At 42.8% G+C, this 16,976-nt stretch overlaps 1 protein-coding gene across 1 annotated transcript in view; it reads left to right on the top strand.

The window, feature by feature from the left end:
- Positions 1 to 11,062, top strand: part of ADCY5 (adenylate cyclase 5) — a 221,185-nt gene extending 210,123 nt beyond the window's left edge. Inside the window, exons 16-21 of the mRNA XM_049804028.1 lie at positions 1,840 to 1,866; positions 2,727 to 2,859; positions 5,276 to 5,539; positions 5,866 to 6,070; positions 6,900 to 7,024; positions 8,498 to 11,062. Of these exons, the coding sequence (XP_049659985.1) occupies positions 1,840 to 1,866; positions 2,727 to 2,859; positions 5,276 to 5,539; positions 5,866 to 6,070; positions 6,900 to 7,024; positions 8,498 to 8,626 (883 nt within the window). The 3' untranslated portion in view covers positions 8,627 to 11,062. The remainder of the gene's footprint in view (positions 1 to 1,839; positions 1,867 to 2,726; positions 2,860 to 5,275; positions 5,540 to 5,865; positions 6,071 to 6,899; positions 7,025 to 8,497) is intronic.
- The last annotated feature ends 5,914 nt before the right edge of the window (positions 11,063 to 16,976 follow it).

Here is a 16,976-nt window from a genome sequence, read left to right as displayed (position 1 = left end):
AACTAATGCATCAGTTTTAAAGGTGTGATGGACCAATGTGATCTTCTAAGTTGAGTTCTTGCACAGTGGAGCCCAAAGAGCTTTGCCCAGTGATTTGTTCATCAAGCCCATCACTTCTGTTCGAGCTGTGGTTTGTGATTTAGAGGGCTGTCGGTCCTTGGCATTGTGGCTGTGAGAAGGGACATGCTCCTGTCCTACGGAAGCTGTCCCCAAAATCAACCAGCTTTCCTGCTAAAAAATGTGCACTTAACTTGAGCAGCAGTGTATTTAGCAAGCTTCTCTATGTGTTACCTTCCAGTAATTAAAAAGCCATCTGCTACTGGAAATGTCTGTCCCACGGGGGAGCAACCTACCAATGTAATGCCATTATTGCTTCCACTGGGCATTTTCACTTATCCGAAGTGTTATTATATGCATTTCATAGTCTCTGCTGAACATTTTAGAGCAAGCGTAACGCCCACAGTGAGCCGCAGCCGCAGTACAGAGGGTCAGATCTGCCCCACTTCCACCATAAGACAGAGTAATAATGGGAGGGCAGTCAGTCAGTCATCCTTGGCCAGGTAGTGATTTGGGGGAGTAGGGGAATCATGCTGCATGTGAGAAGTGTCTCCGACTCCAACTAGATCCAGCCTTTAGTGTGGCAGTCACTGTCCCCAGGGTTCCCAAACTGGGTCCAGGTCCAGGCACACATATTCAGTGCTGGAGCTGGCCAAGAGGCCGTGCAAGAGATCGTGTGCAAGACAATGTTGGTTGCAAAATCCATGTCAGAAGGAATTCCATGCTCAGAGCTGCAGAAAATGTCCTGGAACAAACAAATTTAGAGAGTTACTATGCTTTTAGTTTTTAATTTTATGCCCAGTTAGGCTCCCTCAGCTATTTCAGTTTTGATGATTTGTATCTCTGAGTGTGTAGCGAGAGGTTCCCTCCAGCGCCAGAAAGCTGTGGCCTGAAGCTCTCAAGACAGCTGTGAGATTCTCAGGCTAAAGACATATTGTGTTAGTAGCCTGCCAAGCTGTAATTGCATTGATGACACTACAGTAATTTTATCACTGATCTCTCTTTCCATTTAAATAGCGTTTTAAAAGATCCATGTACATGGTTCTCAGCCACCTAATACTTCACCCACACTTGAGAAGAAACCCAGCAGCATTAAGCAATCAATCAGTCAGGAACTCAGATAGCTACTACCTACCAGAAAGCTCCTTTCCATCCTCTCACTGTAAGAAAAGCACACCTTCCATCTTCTCCAGCAGTTCTGCTTCATACGAGTACTTCTCAATATTGTAAATAGTAATAGCACTCCTCAAAGAGTCTTCTTTAGTGCACTCGTGTGCGGTACCCGTAGCTAGGCATAACACTGGAGATGAGCAACTTGCAGAAGAAGGGAGTAGTGCTAGAGTTAAAGGAATTAAACGCATCTCAATGCTACAATAAACGGGGAAGAGAGGAGCTATCCCTTACAAGATAATAGCTCAAAGCTTCCTTCTTTAGATCAAATTTTCCAGTCTGACCTAATGAAGTAGCGACAATGCACGAGAGTTTGCTAAGCGTTCCATACTGACATTAAAATCCCAAATGATTCTCCGACTCTTAATGCTTCTTAGATATTTTAACCATGTTGCACCATCACTCTGGATATCTGAGTGTAGCTCAGACGACCTTTTTTCTCCTCCCCACCTCCCCGGCATCATGGTCTAGTGTTCTGCTTTAAAAGGGCTATAGCCCCACACAGTGTTAGAGGTGCCACATTGCAGAGGTGGTGTTGAATGATGGACAGAAGGACGAGTGCTGGAGGGAGCCAAACACTCTACTAACCTTGTGTTTGTGGGTTTTTTTCAGCATGTCTGCAAATGCAACGTCACCGTGGTGAGTCACTTTGGCATGAAATATTTTTATGGGGTTTTGTTGGTAGGCATTTTCTGTTCAAAAAGTGCAAATTATCAGCACGTTGACTCACCAGCAGTGTCTGGTATTTGACTATGCATTGCTGTGAGCTGGTGCAACAGAGTGCAAATGCCCTAAGTGGACTGGGCATTGCCCTTTTGTTTGTATAGCTACTCAGAGCATCCTCTTTCCTGTGGGACTCATGTCAACTTGCTTTATAGAGCATCTCATAGAGCTTACTTGTAATTACAAGTCAAAGATTTTATCAAAATAATAGTTTCATACTGTACAACTCTGGAATTCAGATTTAACAGTTTTTATTTGCTTGCTTGTCAGAAGGGATGGGAAGGTGTCTTAGTGCTCTTTTCAGCTTATAGAATACTTGCAAAACAAAGGTCATTAAGAAGTGACTAATTAGAGAAGCAGTAAGTGCAGAACAGTTCCATACTTAAGAGGCTGGGGAAGGCAGTGCAGGAGACAGAATGAATACAGTCTGAAGAGCTGTCAGCTTTTCAGTTTTGCCAAGCATAATAGTGGCTGAGCATGTATGGCCATTCTGTAAAAAATGGCTTTTATATTGATGTTAACCCCTTTCAGGAAGTTGGCTTAAATTTCCAATTTCAAAGAAGTCCTGCTTTAGAAACCAGCACCTATGAGCCAGAGTCCTCAGCTTTTTTGCAGATATTGTTTGTCCCTTTAGCAACACGTGCTTTGAGGGGAAAGAAAAAAAGCCTTTTCTTCAGAGATTGATTAGCCTTAAAGGGGGAACTGCAGAGCGTGGCTAAGCTGTGTTCCTCCATGCTGAGACTAACTGGGAAATTCTGCTCTTTCGTTGGCTGTAGCTCTCCAGCAATGACACGAGTCGCACTGAAGATTGTGACGCCTGTCATCATTACCGTCTTTGTCCTGGCGCTGTACTTGCATGCCCAGCAAGTGGAATCCACTGCAAGGCTTGATTTCCTCTGGAAACTCCAGGTTAGCGGGTGTTTGCTGTGTTGGAGGGATACACATAGTCATTGGCATTAATATCAAACTACTGAGCTATTCACTATCAAGGAGTGTTATAAAGTGCCTTTGCATTTAATCTGGATCTGGCACATAACTGGGCATACTAGTAATGCTTGGCTCTTCTTTGGTACTTTGCATATTCAGTGATTCTCATCCTGGTTATTTACTTGAACCCCTTGTTTCCTTGTAAATGCAATTTGGATGGTTCCTGCAGTAAAGGGTTATAGAACTGAGGTTAATGAATTTGGGCAACTGAGCCTGTCACTGTTGCAGGAACCTGTAATATAACACGATTTGTAAATACAATAAGCTCATATTCACTGCTGGATTGTTTCCCAGAGTTCAGTGAGCTTTAGTTTGCTGTGTTCAGGGGTGTGAAAGATTCACATTTGCATTTTCATTCACTTTCTTGCTAAGCAGTGGGAACTGGCTTGATATCCAGCCTTCATTAGCCCCTAGGCAGCAGTACTGGATAACCAACACACTACAGATAATGCCACACTGTGCTCCTGTCCCTGGGTTCAGTGTTAATATTTTCACTACTTGTGCCCACGAGTGATGTCGGGGTACCGTATGTGATTCTCAAGCAAGCAGGACAGGTCTCAGCTCTGCCCAGGACACAGCTGGGGGACAGCAGTACTGCAGATTCTGTATAGATTTTTTTACCTTCTGGATGGCAAGACATCATTCTAATAATAGGTCGTCTTAGTGGTTTGAGTAGGAGGCACTGAAGAAGCACCAATTAATTAAAGCTCCTTGGAAAGCAGATAAACATTGTTATCCTCATTTATAAGTGGGAAAACAAAGGAAGGGATGAGCCAACTTGCCTGTTCCAGGTCTGGGCTCAACTGGCCAAAGCATTTGCTTCCCCAGGCAGAGCCAAGTGTTTTCCTTGTTCTATCCAGACATACCACCTTCTAAAGGGTCCTTCCTTGTTTAACTTCATTTCCAGTTTCAAATGTCCTGTTTCAGAAACCAGCATCCATGAGCAAAGTTATAAATACTTCGCAAGTATTGCTTGTGCCTTTACCAGCACGTACTTAAGGGACATGGGGAGGTTATCCATTCTCCCCTCACAAAGTGAAGGCTGGAGAGAGAGAATGGCAGAGCTGTGTTCATCCACGCTAAGGCCCAAGTGTGCCAGGAAAGTCTTTCCTTTTTTTAGCTCCAGCGCTCCAGCGATGACAAAAGTCATTGGAAAAAAAGATTTGAAGAAGACCCATTTCAAAAGGCTGTACATTTTGCCCGGTGCCTCTGCTGAAGCGGAGGGTGCTGTACACAGGACAGCTCTTCGGGGCTCCCGTGAGCCGAAACGCTCTGTGCGACCCCTGTCTCAGCTGTGCCTTCCCCAGTGCTTGCCTGACCCTGTTTTTTCCTTTGCTCAGAAACACTCAAAATGGCAAAAAGTAAAACAAGGGGAGAAAATACTGCCACCATCAATCAGGTAATGGGGGAGAGAGAGGTGGTCAGTACACAGACCTCTGTACCTTTACCTACAAACCAGAAGCAATGAATTGAGGTAATGCTGGTACTGTGCAAGTCTGCAAAGAGAAATCAAATCTGTTTCTGAAGTCTGATTAATCTAGTGAACTCTAAATGCTTATTTTAGTCACCTAGGCCTAGGTACATCCTAGGTGGCCTAGGTACATGCTAGGTATGTCCTTGCTGAAGGTCTGGTTCCATCTGAACATTAAAGCCAAATCCACACCCATTAGCGCAGAGACAAGACAACCCATTCTCCTCATGTTTCCCTTTGCCCAGACATTCCCCCACTACCATAGGAGACATGGGCTTTACAGACTGGTGAAAAGTCCTCTTTTCTGAGTGTCAGACTGGCCTGTTTCATAAACTCCATGGTAACTACTTCACAACTATCATCGCACCTCAGCAAACCTTGTGGAAAAGGAGAGTCCTTTTATTTAGCTATGTGAGCATTTGAGGGGTGCAGGGAGAGGATTATAATTCAATGCCACTCCTGCAGTCAGACTTTAGCAATGATGAGCTGGCTTTGTCCTCCTGAAACCTGCTGTGCTTGACTGGGAAAGCCAGATGTGTGTTTTTGTGGATGGTAGGATGGCAGTGGAGTTCCCCAAAAGGAACAGACGTTGTACAGGTTACCCAATTCAGGGCCCAGAAATATAACGACATTGGCTTTTGGTGTTATTCTGTGCCTGCTTTTACATACACATGTGCACACAAAGAGATAGACCATCTTCCACCGTACACCACAAGTTTCTGCATCTCTCTGGTTCTGCCCTCCTTTGCAGTTTCCCCCTTTCTTCTGTTTCTGTCCTCCCTGCAAGTTCATTTTCAGCTTTTTTTCCCCTCCTCAGAGCAGTTACCAAAACACTAAGCACATCACTGTCTCTCCCTCCTAAACTAGGCCACTGAAGAGAAAGAAGAAATGGAGGAGCTGCAGGCCTATAACAGACGCCTCCTCCACAACATTTTACCAAAGGACGTGGCAGCCCATTTCTTGGCTCAGGAGCGGCGAAATGATGAACTGTACTACCAGTCCTGTGAGTGTGTGGCTGTCATGTTCGCCTCCATAAGCAACTTCTCAGAGTTTTACGTGGAGCTGGAGGCCAACAATGAAGGGGTGGAGTGTCTGAGACTGCTCAACGAGATCATTGCCGATTTTGATGAAGTAAGTCGCGGAAAATCTGGGTAGACAGAATGAACCAAATCAGTAAGTTTAGTTAGGCTTTGTTCAGCTCCTGAAGGAAGGTGGCTTATTGAATCCTTGTGCCATAGAAGTCTTTTTCATTCTTTTTTTTCCTTCACGTTAAAATCCCTTCTATTGCCTTGTTGCTCCTCCAAATATCTAATCCCCTTTCTTCCTATACTTTGAGTCACGGAGGCTCTGTCCGCTACTTTGTAGTGCTTGTACCAAGGGAGGACATGTGGCAAGGATATTACCAGCACGTCTGTGTTTGTCAAGGTTTATTCGTTTCTTTTGCTCTTGTGAAACAGATAATAAGTGAAGACCAGTTTCGGCAGCTGGAGAAGATCAAGACCATCGGCAGTACATACATGGCTGCATCAGGCCTCAACGATTCCACTTACGACAAGGAAGGGAAGACACATATCAAAGCTCTGGCTGATTTTGCCATGAGGTTAATGGACCAAATGAAATACATTAATGAACATTCATTCAACAACTTCCAGATGAAAATAGGTAATGTCACTGTGTTTACAGGACTAAGTGTAGGTAGTGGTCATTCTGAGCTGGGGATTTCATGGAGTAAAAACCATAGATGTTACCTTAGCTGCACAGTGATGTTAATTGTCTTGTGCCTGGTGACCACTTTGGCCTCTCTGAAACACTGGAGCAATTTTGTTAGGGTAGCAGCATTATTACTGAAGCTCCCTGGAGAATTAGGAGTAGTTGGGCAACTGACCTTGGCACAGAGAAGCTCTTACCACAGCATGGTCTCACATGGTGGTTGAGCTTGAGCTCATTTTGCCTGTGATGTGCTCTCTGCCCACACCCCCTGTGGTCCCCGGCTCTGCCATTCTTGGACATTAAATGGTCTTTAAAGTCAGGGAGTAAAAAGAGACAAAAAAGGAGATGGAGAAGAAATGTGAAGATGAAGTGTGATATTTGTTCCGGAAGGCTGCTGGGCTGCTGCCTCGCAGGCGCTCAGCATCGCAGCAGCTGTGTGCTGACTTCCAAGTAAGTAAGTAACTAAAAGTGAGCTGTCTGCTTGGCAGCCGGATGGCAAATAAACCTTATCCTGTTATGTGGTACTGGAAGGTAGCTCTGGATTGAGCAGATCCAGCCCATGCTGCCAGTCTGACAGCCAAAATGGATCAAAGGAGCCAACTTTCCTTTAAAAGGTTCTTTCCCCAGAGTTTGGCCACAGCTTTACCTGTCAGGGTAAAGCACAGCTAGAACCGATGAACCTCAGAATGTTTTTTATTGGCTGGAAAATAACTCGCCTCAGGCTTCATGTGGTTCACACGTGATGGATCTGAGCATTGTGGGACTTCTCCTCTCCTTCCAGGCCTCAATATTGGTCCGGTTGTAGCTGGGGTGATAGGAGCACGCAAACCCCAGTATGACATATGGGGCAACACGGTGAATGTAGCCAGCCGAATGGACAGTACAGGTGTGCCTGACAGGATTCAGGTAAGGAATTCACTGGAAAACTTACATTGCCACTGTGTCACATACGGGTTTTCAAACAGAATTAGAATTGGAATTTTGGTTTCATGTTATTCCTTTATGCCATACATTTACTTACACAGTACTGAAAGAAAAGCCAGCTGGGGAATGCTAGTGGTACCATCAAGCTTTGCCTTTTAATCTTGACCAACTTTGCAAACTTTGGTCAAAAACTTGCAGTTTAGTTCTGGGTGGAAGTGTTGAGCTGAGTTCCCCGAGTGCCTCACTGGCACTGTGAGCACAGTCCTGCTGTGATGCTTACTCACTCGTGCTGCCAGCTTTGCTGTTCGGCTATGTGCAACTGTAGGTTGTTTTATTTTCCAAGGACTTGATTCAGATACGTATTTCTGTAACTAAATCAATTCTCCGTTCACGATGCTGTATGTGTTGTGAGGCTAGCATGGATCCAGGCATCAGCGGGATGGGGACTAGAGAAAGAGGACAGTGTAAGGGGTTAATGGAAACTGTCTTGTAATCAAACATCTCCTTGGCCTTCAGACAGTGACCTTTCCAGTAATTCAATTCCACTGTCCTGCTTTCGCTGAGCCAATGTCCACAGTAACAGATTAACATTCCTTGGGAAAGTACTGAAGGGGTATAAAAATAGTTAAGAGTAACTGATGTAAAACCCAAGAGGGGAAGCCATGCTGTTTCTTTCCAATTAAGCTGTCAGTTAGCTGGATCAATATTTACCCAACACCCTTTAAACTTTCCTATGAGATGGCCCGTGCAATCTTCATCCTAGTTAAGCAAATCAGCACAGCAATGCTATAGCAATAGGAAGCCAGAAATGCAAATATTCAAAGCCACCTGAGGAAGGGTGAGAAAATACATTGTAATAAATAAATATCTCAGGAAATCTGGTCTTTAAACTTATACAGCACAAGTGATTATTTTTGAATGGCATCTGCAGAGAGAATTTGGATGCTGGCTAGATTACTCCATTTATTCAGTCTTTCTCATTGCCCACTACCTTCTCCTTCATAAAAACAAACCCCTGAATGACTCGTAAGTTGTACATCCACTATGTAATTTCGAAAGTCATTTTTGAGGACTTTTTAAACATGCTTAACATGTTTTCCTACTACCACTCCAGTGATATAATGAATGCATCTGAGTAGACTGAACTGCCAGGTGTGTTTTTAAAAATGTGACTCATTTGTTTCTTTTTATCCTGTAACTGCCTTGAAAAATGTGGTCTTCCCCCACTTGTGTACCGTGTGTGACTTCTGTAGTTTCTCAGTTCTAAAGGTTGTGCTTGTTCTGTAACTTGTGCCAACCTTTTAGTTAGTGATCGATATGCAAAAGTCAACTGACTTACTTAGAAACAAAATTGTTGCTCCTACTTCAATTTTGTCCATGGATGATGCCAAAAGCAAATGAAGAGACTGTGCGGAAGGCATGACAAGCAGCTGCTAACTTTTATTTATTCTGCAGGTAACCACAGACATGTACCAGGTTTTAGCAGCTAACAACTATCAGCTGGAATATCGAGGGGTCATTAAGGTCAAAGGCAAAGGAGAAATGACCACCTACTTTCTAAATGAAGGGCCTCCAATTAGTTAGCACCGATTACAGCGTCACTCAAAGATGGAATTTGCATTCCACAAGATTGTGAATTGGAGAAGGATCGCTTTTTGGTAGCGAAGCTGAAAACGCAGCGCAGTTGAAATTTCACACCGAGACTCTAGAGCTGGTGTCAGCAAACTCTTTGGCCACCCATCATGAAAGGCAATCAAAAGAAACCACCTTGGAGTTGTTCCTGGCTAAGTCGACCAAAGATGTGTACTACAGAGTTCACAGATAAGACATGAATTTGAAATTTTTTTAAAAGGCTGCTACCACAGGATGATGTAAGAAGCTATTTAAGTATTTATTGACGCAACACAACATTTACTTGGTTGAAGGAATGTATGATTCACTACAAAGCATTATTTTGGAATGGATTTGCACTCCCATAACGTTTCCATCCCATACTGCCAGCTATTTGAAGTGTACCACTGTGCTTTTATTAGCTGTTTTGAATGGGCTTTCAAAATTGACACCCACTGTTGCAGCACACAAAAAGGCGTTTTAGAAGGGCATCGGTAATGTTTTCGTGTGAAAGGACATTATAGCCCTGGCCCCCTCTTTTCCCTTCTTCTACATGGCTAAATGACTGCTCTTCTGAGTGGGGCTGGCACATCTGATGAAGGGGAAGATCAAGATAAAGGAAGAAGGCTCTACAACCATATTTATTAAAAAGTCTTCTGTGCTCTTCTTTGGTATATATCAGTTTACATGGTTAAGACTAGATGTAAACAAGAGACACTTTGTGGGGGGGAACTCCCCTGAAATTTGTTGTGGGTTCTTTTGTATTTTTTATTTTGTAATATTGAAAACATGGAGATCTAACAGATATACCAAATTCTATATTTTGTAAATTATATATAAATTAGAAGGCAGGCTGTCCACACCGAGGTGTGGTGGGAGGTGTATATAACCTGTAGACTTTTGTGTAATTTTTTTCTGCATAATACTCTCAACACAGACTTGGCAGTTTTCAGATTATCACTATACAATCAACCAACAACAAACAGGTGAGTTTCCAGGCTGAATCAGATGCATTTTAAAATGAAAATCCAGAAAAATCTACAACCCCAAAGAAGAGGAAAAAACAAACCGTGGTATTCACACAGTTGTTCCATGCAGCATTCAAGCGGAGGGTGGCATCTTAACAAATGGAAACAGGACCTTTGAGTTTTAGCTACCGAGACGGTATCAGTCGAACATGTCAAAAAGAGCCCTGAGCAAATCTTCTAACTTACTGTAACAGGAGCTCTTATGAGGGAAAAAAAAAAGCTCATTTGAACTTTTTGTTTCAAAGTCATTTTTCATAGATGGTCTTAATAGAATCCTGCTGATATGAGAATTGTCTGATATTGTAACTGCCATTTGACGTTACAAGGAACTACGTACTGCAGCATCAAGTTGACTTTCCTGTAGTAGGCACTTATTTAAACTGAGTCACAGATTTTCAATTTTCAGGAATTAGGTGATCTTCAAAAAAGTTATGATGGCAAGTGAGTATATGAGGTGGTTGACCTTAAAATACAGTGCCATTTATATTGTGTTGGACATCTTTATCACTAGTGGGGGTTTTATGAATAGTTCACTGTTCTCATTTATGTACCTTTTTTAACTATTAAAGAAAAATCCCTTGATATTTTATTAAAAAAAAAAGAGTTTTAAAAAAAAAAAGCTATATTTTTTATATTCTATGAGGGGAGAGTTTTGATATTGAATTTGGCTAGCACTAAAAATGACTCCAATCTTTTGACATTTAATAAAGTTCTTTTCCACTCTTCTCAGGGCAGAATTATTGTAGTACTAACAGCTTAATGATTGCACTATGGTGGTGGTGATTTATTTTTTTCCTACTCTACAAGAATAAGTGAAAATCCATGGGCCTGTCTTAATTACTTTGCTGTATTGCTAAGCATAACCTGAGCATTAAGCCATTTAAATGTGAGCTTAAATGGCATTGCCTCTTTTCCTTCTCCCTTCCACTAGGAAACATCTCTGAAAAGTATAGTATATTGACTTCTGTAAAACTGCCAAGTCTGCCCTTGTACTATACTTTTGCTCCTTTACATCTTTTCAGGTTTGCAAAATACTTCAGTTGCATCACGCTGTTACGCCTTTCTCCCCCACCTCCACCTTCCATCCCTTTTACTCCCTCACTGAGTTTCATTACCTTCATGCCATACACTCGGTTTTAGGTTTGCTTTCTGCTTTACGAAAGTCTGCAGTCTTCTTAACTTTTGATTCATCTTATGAAGTTGTGTTGTCAATGAAATTTCAAGTCCCCAGTATCTCTAGCTGTGATTGTTGACAGTGTGTCATGATCATTTCAAGGGGTATTCACACACTCTTTACTCTGGATCTTGCAACAATGGATACAGTTATGATTTCCCATGGAAATTGAAATCTATTTAAGTAATTTAACTATATTAAACACTGTTTCACTGGTAAAGTGTCTCTGTTTTATTTTGGCTGCATCTGGCTAGTGAAGAGATCAGGCATAAGTTGTGTAGGAGAAACTGATTTTGCACACAGAAACATCCCATTCTTGACCAGTGATAGATGCACAGCCATTTGGACCACCCTGGCGCTACGCAGTACCCAGCTACAGAGCCTCAGGGCCTTGCTTGCACAACGAACATCCCCTGGGTCCCTCCTGTGCACCCACTTGCCTTGGAACGTTGGTCTCAGGATAGCTGACAAAGTCTCATTGTGGCACTATGGTTAAATACATTGGTATAACTGAATAGCTTAAAAAATAATTTATTTTTCTGTCCTCTTTAAAAATAAATCTGCGTACTTTAAAAAGTACATCACCTTTGCCAAAGAATTCCCCAGGTACCTCGGTACTTGTCCTCTAAAGGACACCTGGAAGGAGGCAGCAGGGCTGGCCAGTGCAACATTTTCAGTCTTCATAGGTAAATGTAAATGCTACACCTAACTACACCAATTAACAGAAGCCTGAGTATAACTGAGAAACGAAAAGCTCCAGCTTTAAACTGACTTTTTTTAGTTCAGGAGACATTACATGGCAACAAAAAACTGAATGACTTACAATCTGTTATTTGTTAGGAGGGATTTTTTAAGTAAGTGTACTGAAAACATAGCTGCATTAAGAAAAAAAACACAAAGTACTTAAAATATCAGTCTTTAAGAGAGATGGTGATTTAATACGTTAAATGTTCTCCTACATAATCGTACAAACAGCAGTTCAGTCCATTATCTGATGTAGGCAGTTTTTAAAACTATCTGGAGATGGGTATTCCCAAGGGGAGGAAAACCAGTAGCCTCCAGTGCTCTGCCCTCTCATTTAAATTGCTGTACACACTGACTGGCTGAACTGTTTTCCCTAAATGCATCTTTTTCCCATGTAGAAAGCATTTTGATTAATTTTAAGGTGTTTAGCCACTTCTCCCCAGTACAAAGCTGGCTACATCAAACATCTGCCTGCAGATAATAAAATGATATATTTGGGATGCACCACATTTCTTGCATGTGTGTTCTGCACTGCCAGTATCCCTGGCCTTGCTGTCTGCATGTTACACAACATACATGGACAAACATCTGGCCAAAAACTATGCCCAGAAGCAAATCTTTTCATTCTGTTAACCTTCCCAACTGCTCCTCAGCGCACCATCACTTCTAGTTTGAGGTTTGGGGGCTGGTGGAGAGAGCGAGCTTGGGATGTGGCCTGAAAAAGGGCAGTTCAGCTGTTTTAAGCTGAAAAATTCCATTTCCATTCTCTTGACCCTCTGTGTCACAGCCATTTCAACTGAAAGAGCCAGAAGCACCTGGTGGGGGGGTGGGCAGGACTGAGAACATTGAAGTTCAGGCAGAATGGGGGACAGCAGCAGCAACATTTTCCTGCCATCTGGCAGCCAGGTAGCTTACTGTAAAAAGCAGAGTTGTATTTTTTAATTCCTGTCCCTGAGCACCTCACAGTGCCCACCTCTGCCCTGGCACTTTGCTTGCAGTGCTGGCGACGAGGCTGCACTGGTGGTGCCAGCCCTGTGCCCCGTGGCTCCCGCTGAAAGCCGGTGCAGAGAACAGCGGGTAAGCCGGCGGTGGGCCCTGGGCGGGAATTACAGCAGTGATGCGGCATGGCGAGAGCCCAGCGTTGACAAGCTCAGAGGAAAGGCTGGTGCAGCACAACGCTTGTGCCATTTCAATAAGAAGCTTCACAGGAGAACAGCTAGAGAGAGCGAGCTTCCCGTTGTAAGCAGCTGGGCCCAGAGATCTTGTCTTTAAACACAGAATTTCAGATAACTATTGCCATCTACTGGAAACAGACTTGTGTAGCCACTGCTGCTGAGCAGTCCCACGCGATCAGGCTGAGAGAGACACAAAACCCCCTTCCATCATCACAACCTAAAGGCAGCCACTCCTTCCCAATTAACCAATTGTACACGAACTCTCGACTGCGACGTATAGATAAGCAAAAAATAAGCATCCCAGGCTCTGTGTCATCATTCAACCCCCCTCCACCACCACCCTGCCAGCACAGCAGTCAGTGGTGCAACAAGACCAGACCCTACCGTACATGCCTCCTTGCTACGAGGGTGCCCTTGAAAGGCTCCAGCGGAGGCCACCCCACCTAATGGCAAACTTCTTGCGTGGTGCAGCCCAAGTCCCAACACGAGCCATAAAACGCCTGTCTGTGGCAGCCAAACCTGGCACTGTGAACCTTGAGTCCCACCAAAGCCAGGATGAAGCCGTTACCAGCAACCCTGCCGTACCACCGGGACAATGGCTTCAATTCCTTCCTTTACTGAGGGGATAAGAGCCAAGAATCTGCTGCTCTCACCACTCAGGTATGCTTGGTGCTCTCCTATCCTTCAGGTGACTGTTGCCATTCAGTCTGAAATGAAATACAGGTTAATGGACATCCTACCTCTCCCTTTCACCTGCTCAGCAAGGAGCACAGCAGAGCACCCCAGCACAGCCATGTCCAGGGGACAGGGAGAGAACACTGAAGAAAGAGAGCCCCAGAGTGCCATCTTGATGCTACACCCCTCCTGCTAGGGCTCACCTGAAGTTGAGAGATGCAGTTTGTGTCCCGGCAAGGGCAGGACAAAGAGAGATTAAGAGCCTGCTCTGGAATTATTTAATGTCACATTTCATGTTGAAAGCAGGCACCACGACTCCTGACTGGGTGAGCCCAGGAACACCCAGCCAACAAAGTCCTTCTCTCTCGCCCTCTCTTCTCATGGCATTTCCACAGCAGCTTCAGTACAAGAGATGGAGCGCGTTCTCATTTGCTTTAAGCTTTGCATAGTGCTTGACAACTAGAGAGTGTCCTTAAGCTCTGCACAGTACACAGGTTAGTGGGCTGATCCTACAGTGTCACTCGTATGTTCCTAGTGCAAGCTGAGCTGGATGCCCAGGCCAGAGCTTTGCATACCATACCAGAGCCAGGTACCCATGTAGTGCCTATACGGCCCCTACTAATCGTACCTTAAACCTTCTGAACGTGTACTTGTCATCTACCTGTCTCAGGAGGCTTTGCCTCTGAGGAAAAAAGAAATGTTATCGAGGAAAACAAAACTCCAAGAGGTCTGAACAACTTTGGATAGCTCTATAAAGTCAGGATAGCAAATGGGGTTGAACCAATTGACAAAAGTGCTCCATAAAGTTCATTAGCAAACGATTTGATCAATAAAACCGATGAACCACAATTTTGTTAAGTAAAAGAAGCCGGTACAGATGCTGTGAGACCATCTGGCCTCACCAAAATAAACGGTACCTGGAATATCTGACCAGCTATGACTGGAACGGCACAAGCAAGCTCGATGCTCCAGGGTTCCTCAGACTCTTTGACCACCTAGACTCTTGGCAACACAGGGCTGCAACTGCCATTGAAGCAGACCCCCTACTGCTACCCTGCTCCTCAATTACCTCCGATCAGGGAAAAACCCCTCTTGTAATACATCCCTTTATAGTAACACCATTCAGAAAGCATGGATTTTTGCAAGCCATAGCACCTATCTAGAATGCTATTTATTCTGACAAAAAGCTGTTTCAAAACACCACGTTTAGTGTTTGCAAATGTTAATGGGCTTCTTTCTTCAATACAAACCATGAAAGCAAAAAAGAATCATACCATAGTACTTGCAGTGGAAATGGGGAATGAAAGGCAGGAGGCTGAAAGGTAATATCCCTAAACAGATGTTCCTTAGTCCTTTGATAAACAAACTATCAACATATTAAAGAATCCACAGTGAATGTTAAGTAAGCACGATGTCTGCAAAGGAAACCAGTTTCCATCATCATCAAGTTCTCTGCTAGCTTTGATATAGCTAAACATCAATCCAAGTAACACACACATAGATGCCCTCGTAGAAGGCTGCATTCTTTTCTACACCTCTCTCCCCTTCTCTTTCTCTAGATACGCATCTTATATGTGTGTGTGTCAGTCTTCCATGAAGCACTGAGAAAGGGAGAAGGGGTCTACACATTTTCCAGGATCTGAAAAGTTACTTCCTAGCAAAATCTGCCAATTCACAAATGAAACAAGTTCTTACCCCCAGCTATTGGCCCAGACACTGAATACAAGAGAGCAGACCACTATGAAAAACCTCAGATACTAAAGAAACACACACAAGGAAGAATGTGATCAAATCTCTAGAAGCTCAAATAGGGGACTCTGAAGTAAACAAACTTCAAACAGCATTATATATACCTAATGAAGTCAGTCAAACTTTTGGCCATCCCTTCCTGAAAGTGAATGTAAATAGTGACACCTTATTCCGACCTTAAAGAGGACTTACTTTATAAATACAGCATGAAGTGGGCTCTGCTTCTACTAAAACCCACAGAAAAAAATCAAGCAACTACAAATGGCTTTGTGCAATTCAAACTAAAATAATGCATGTTGTTCAAAAGAGTAGTCATCTTTTTTAAGTTCAGAAGTCTAATGACTCAAGTATCTGGTAAATCACCAGGGAAGCACCTACTATTTCTCTGAATGCTGAGTTTGTATAAGCAAATGGGAAATCCTGGGAATTTACAGTAAATTTTCACCTCCAACTTGGCCTGGTGTATCTTGTTTCTCATCTCACATAAAATTTCAGCAAGTTCTAATACTATAGTCAAACTAAAGTAATATGTTCAAAAGCCACGTTTTAGCACCTAGTAATATCAGGTAATGAAGAACAGTCATGCTCATTAACTTTTCATTGTGAAATGGGATTTTTATCAGTGCCATAAAAACAAGCAAGCAAAACCCCCAGTCTTCTATTACACTGACGGTTGCATTTGTTCATTATACCTGCTAATCAACAATTAGTTTAATGCCAGCATAACTGGAACGGAATACTGGCTCCAGATGCTATGACAAAGGAAATTTTCATTCCTTAAAAATGCATCTTTAGGAACAGTAGGAAGGGAAGATGTCTCAGAGAAAACAAGATTCTCTGCCAACACATACGCTGAAGAAATGATGCAACAGAAAATTCTTTATGCACACAACAGCCCAAGTTAAGAACTAAGCCGTACTTCAAGCATTCATAATAGCCTCCCTGCCTATCAATGGAGGTGCAGTGAAAAGATAGGTATAAGGACTCTTCTAGACATTATACACAAGATGAAACCTGTTTTTATACGTAAAACAGGAATAGCTATATTTTTCAATCATTGACTTAAAATGGTAAAGGACTGCTTTTCACCTTCTCTGGTATCCAGAGTTCAGAAAGGTGCACTGAATACTAATACAAGCAAACTTCTCGGTGCTAAACAAAGGCTGTTTGCTGTTCTTCTGGATTTTTAAAATATTTGTGGTGTAAACATTTCCTAAAATTCTTGTGTACTTCAATCCACTCCTCTTTATCTTTCCTCCATCTTCTGGATTCCCAAAACAAAAGCAGACCATGTTCACGAATTCATTCTTCTTCTCTGTCTCAAAGCAGGGAGTGAAGAGAAATAACTGCAAAGCACATCACCTCCAACACCAGTCTTTTGAGGCTGCACACCAAGGTATCTTCAAGGTCTTGATCTCAGACATCAGGCAGACACACATTATGAAGAATATAATACAGTGTTGCTCCTGTTCACTTTGGATTACAATTTCATTCTCTAATTCTTTTTGGTTGTATCATGCATCATTTTCTTGACTAGTATAACCTATTTAAAAAGAAAAGAATATATCTAGCTACTTTCTTCTTGGTCATAATCTAACACTAAATAATTTACTGAAACACATAAACATTCTGGTATGAAGTGCCCAAAGAAATTTGCCGGGAGCAACACTTCATAGCACAGCAAAGCTCTGCCAATCCCCAAATCCAACAACATAAGCAGCATGGCAACCTCCCTGCCATTAAAGCTTGCTTTTTTCTTTTTTTTTTTCTTTTTTTTT

The sequence above is a fragment of the Accipiter gentilis genome, chromosome 1, assembly GCF_929443795.1.
Source record: "Accipiter gentilis chromosome 1, bAccGen1.1, whole genome shotgun sequence".
In the NCBI taxonomy this organism is placed as follows: domain Eukaryota; kingdom Metazoa; phylum Chordata; class Aves; order Accipitriformes; family Accipitridae; genus Astur; species Astur gentilis.
The sequence above is the reverse complement of the archived record's forward strand: the minus strand, read 5'-3'. Positions and strand labels throughout refer to the sequence as shown.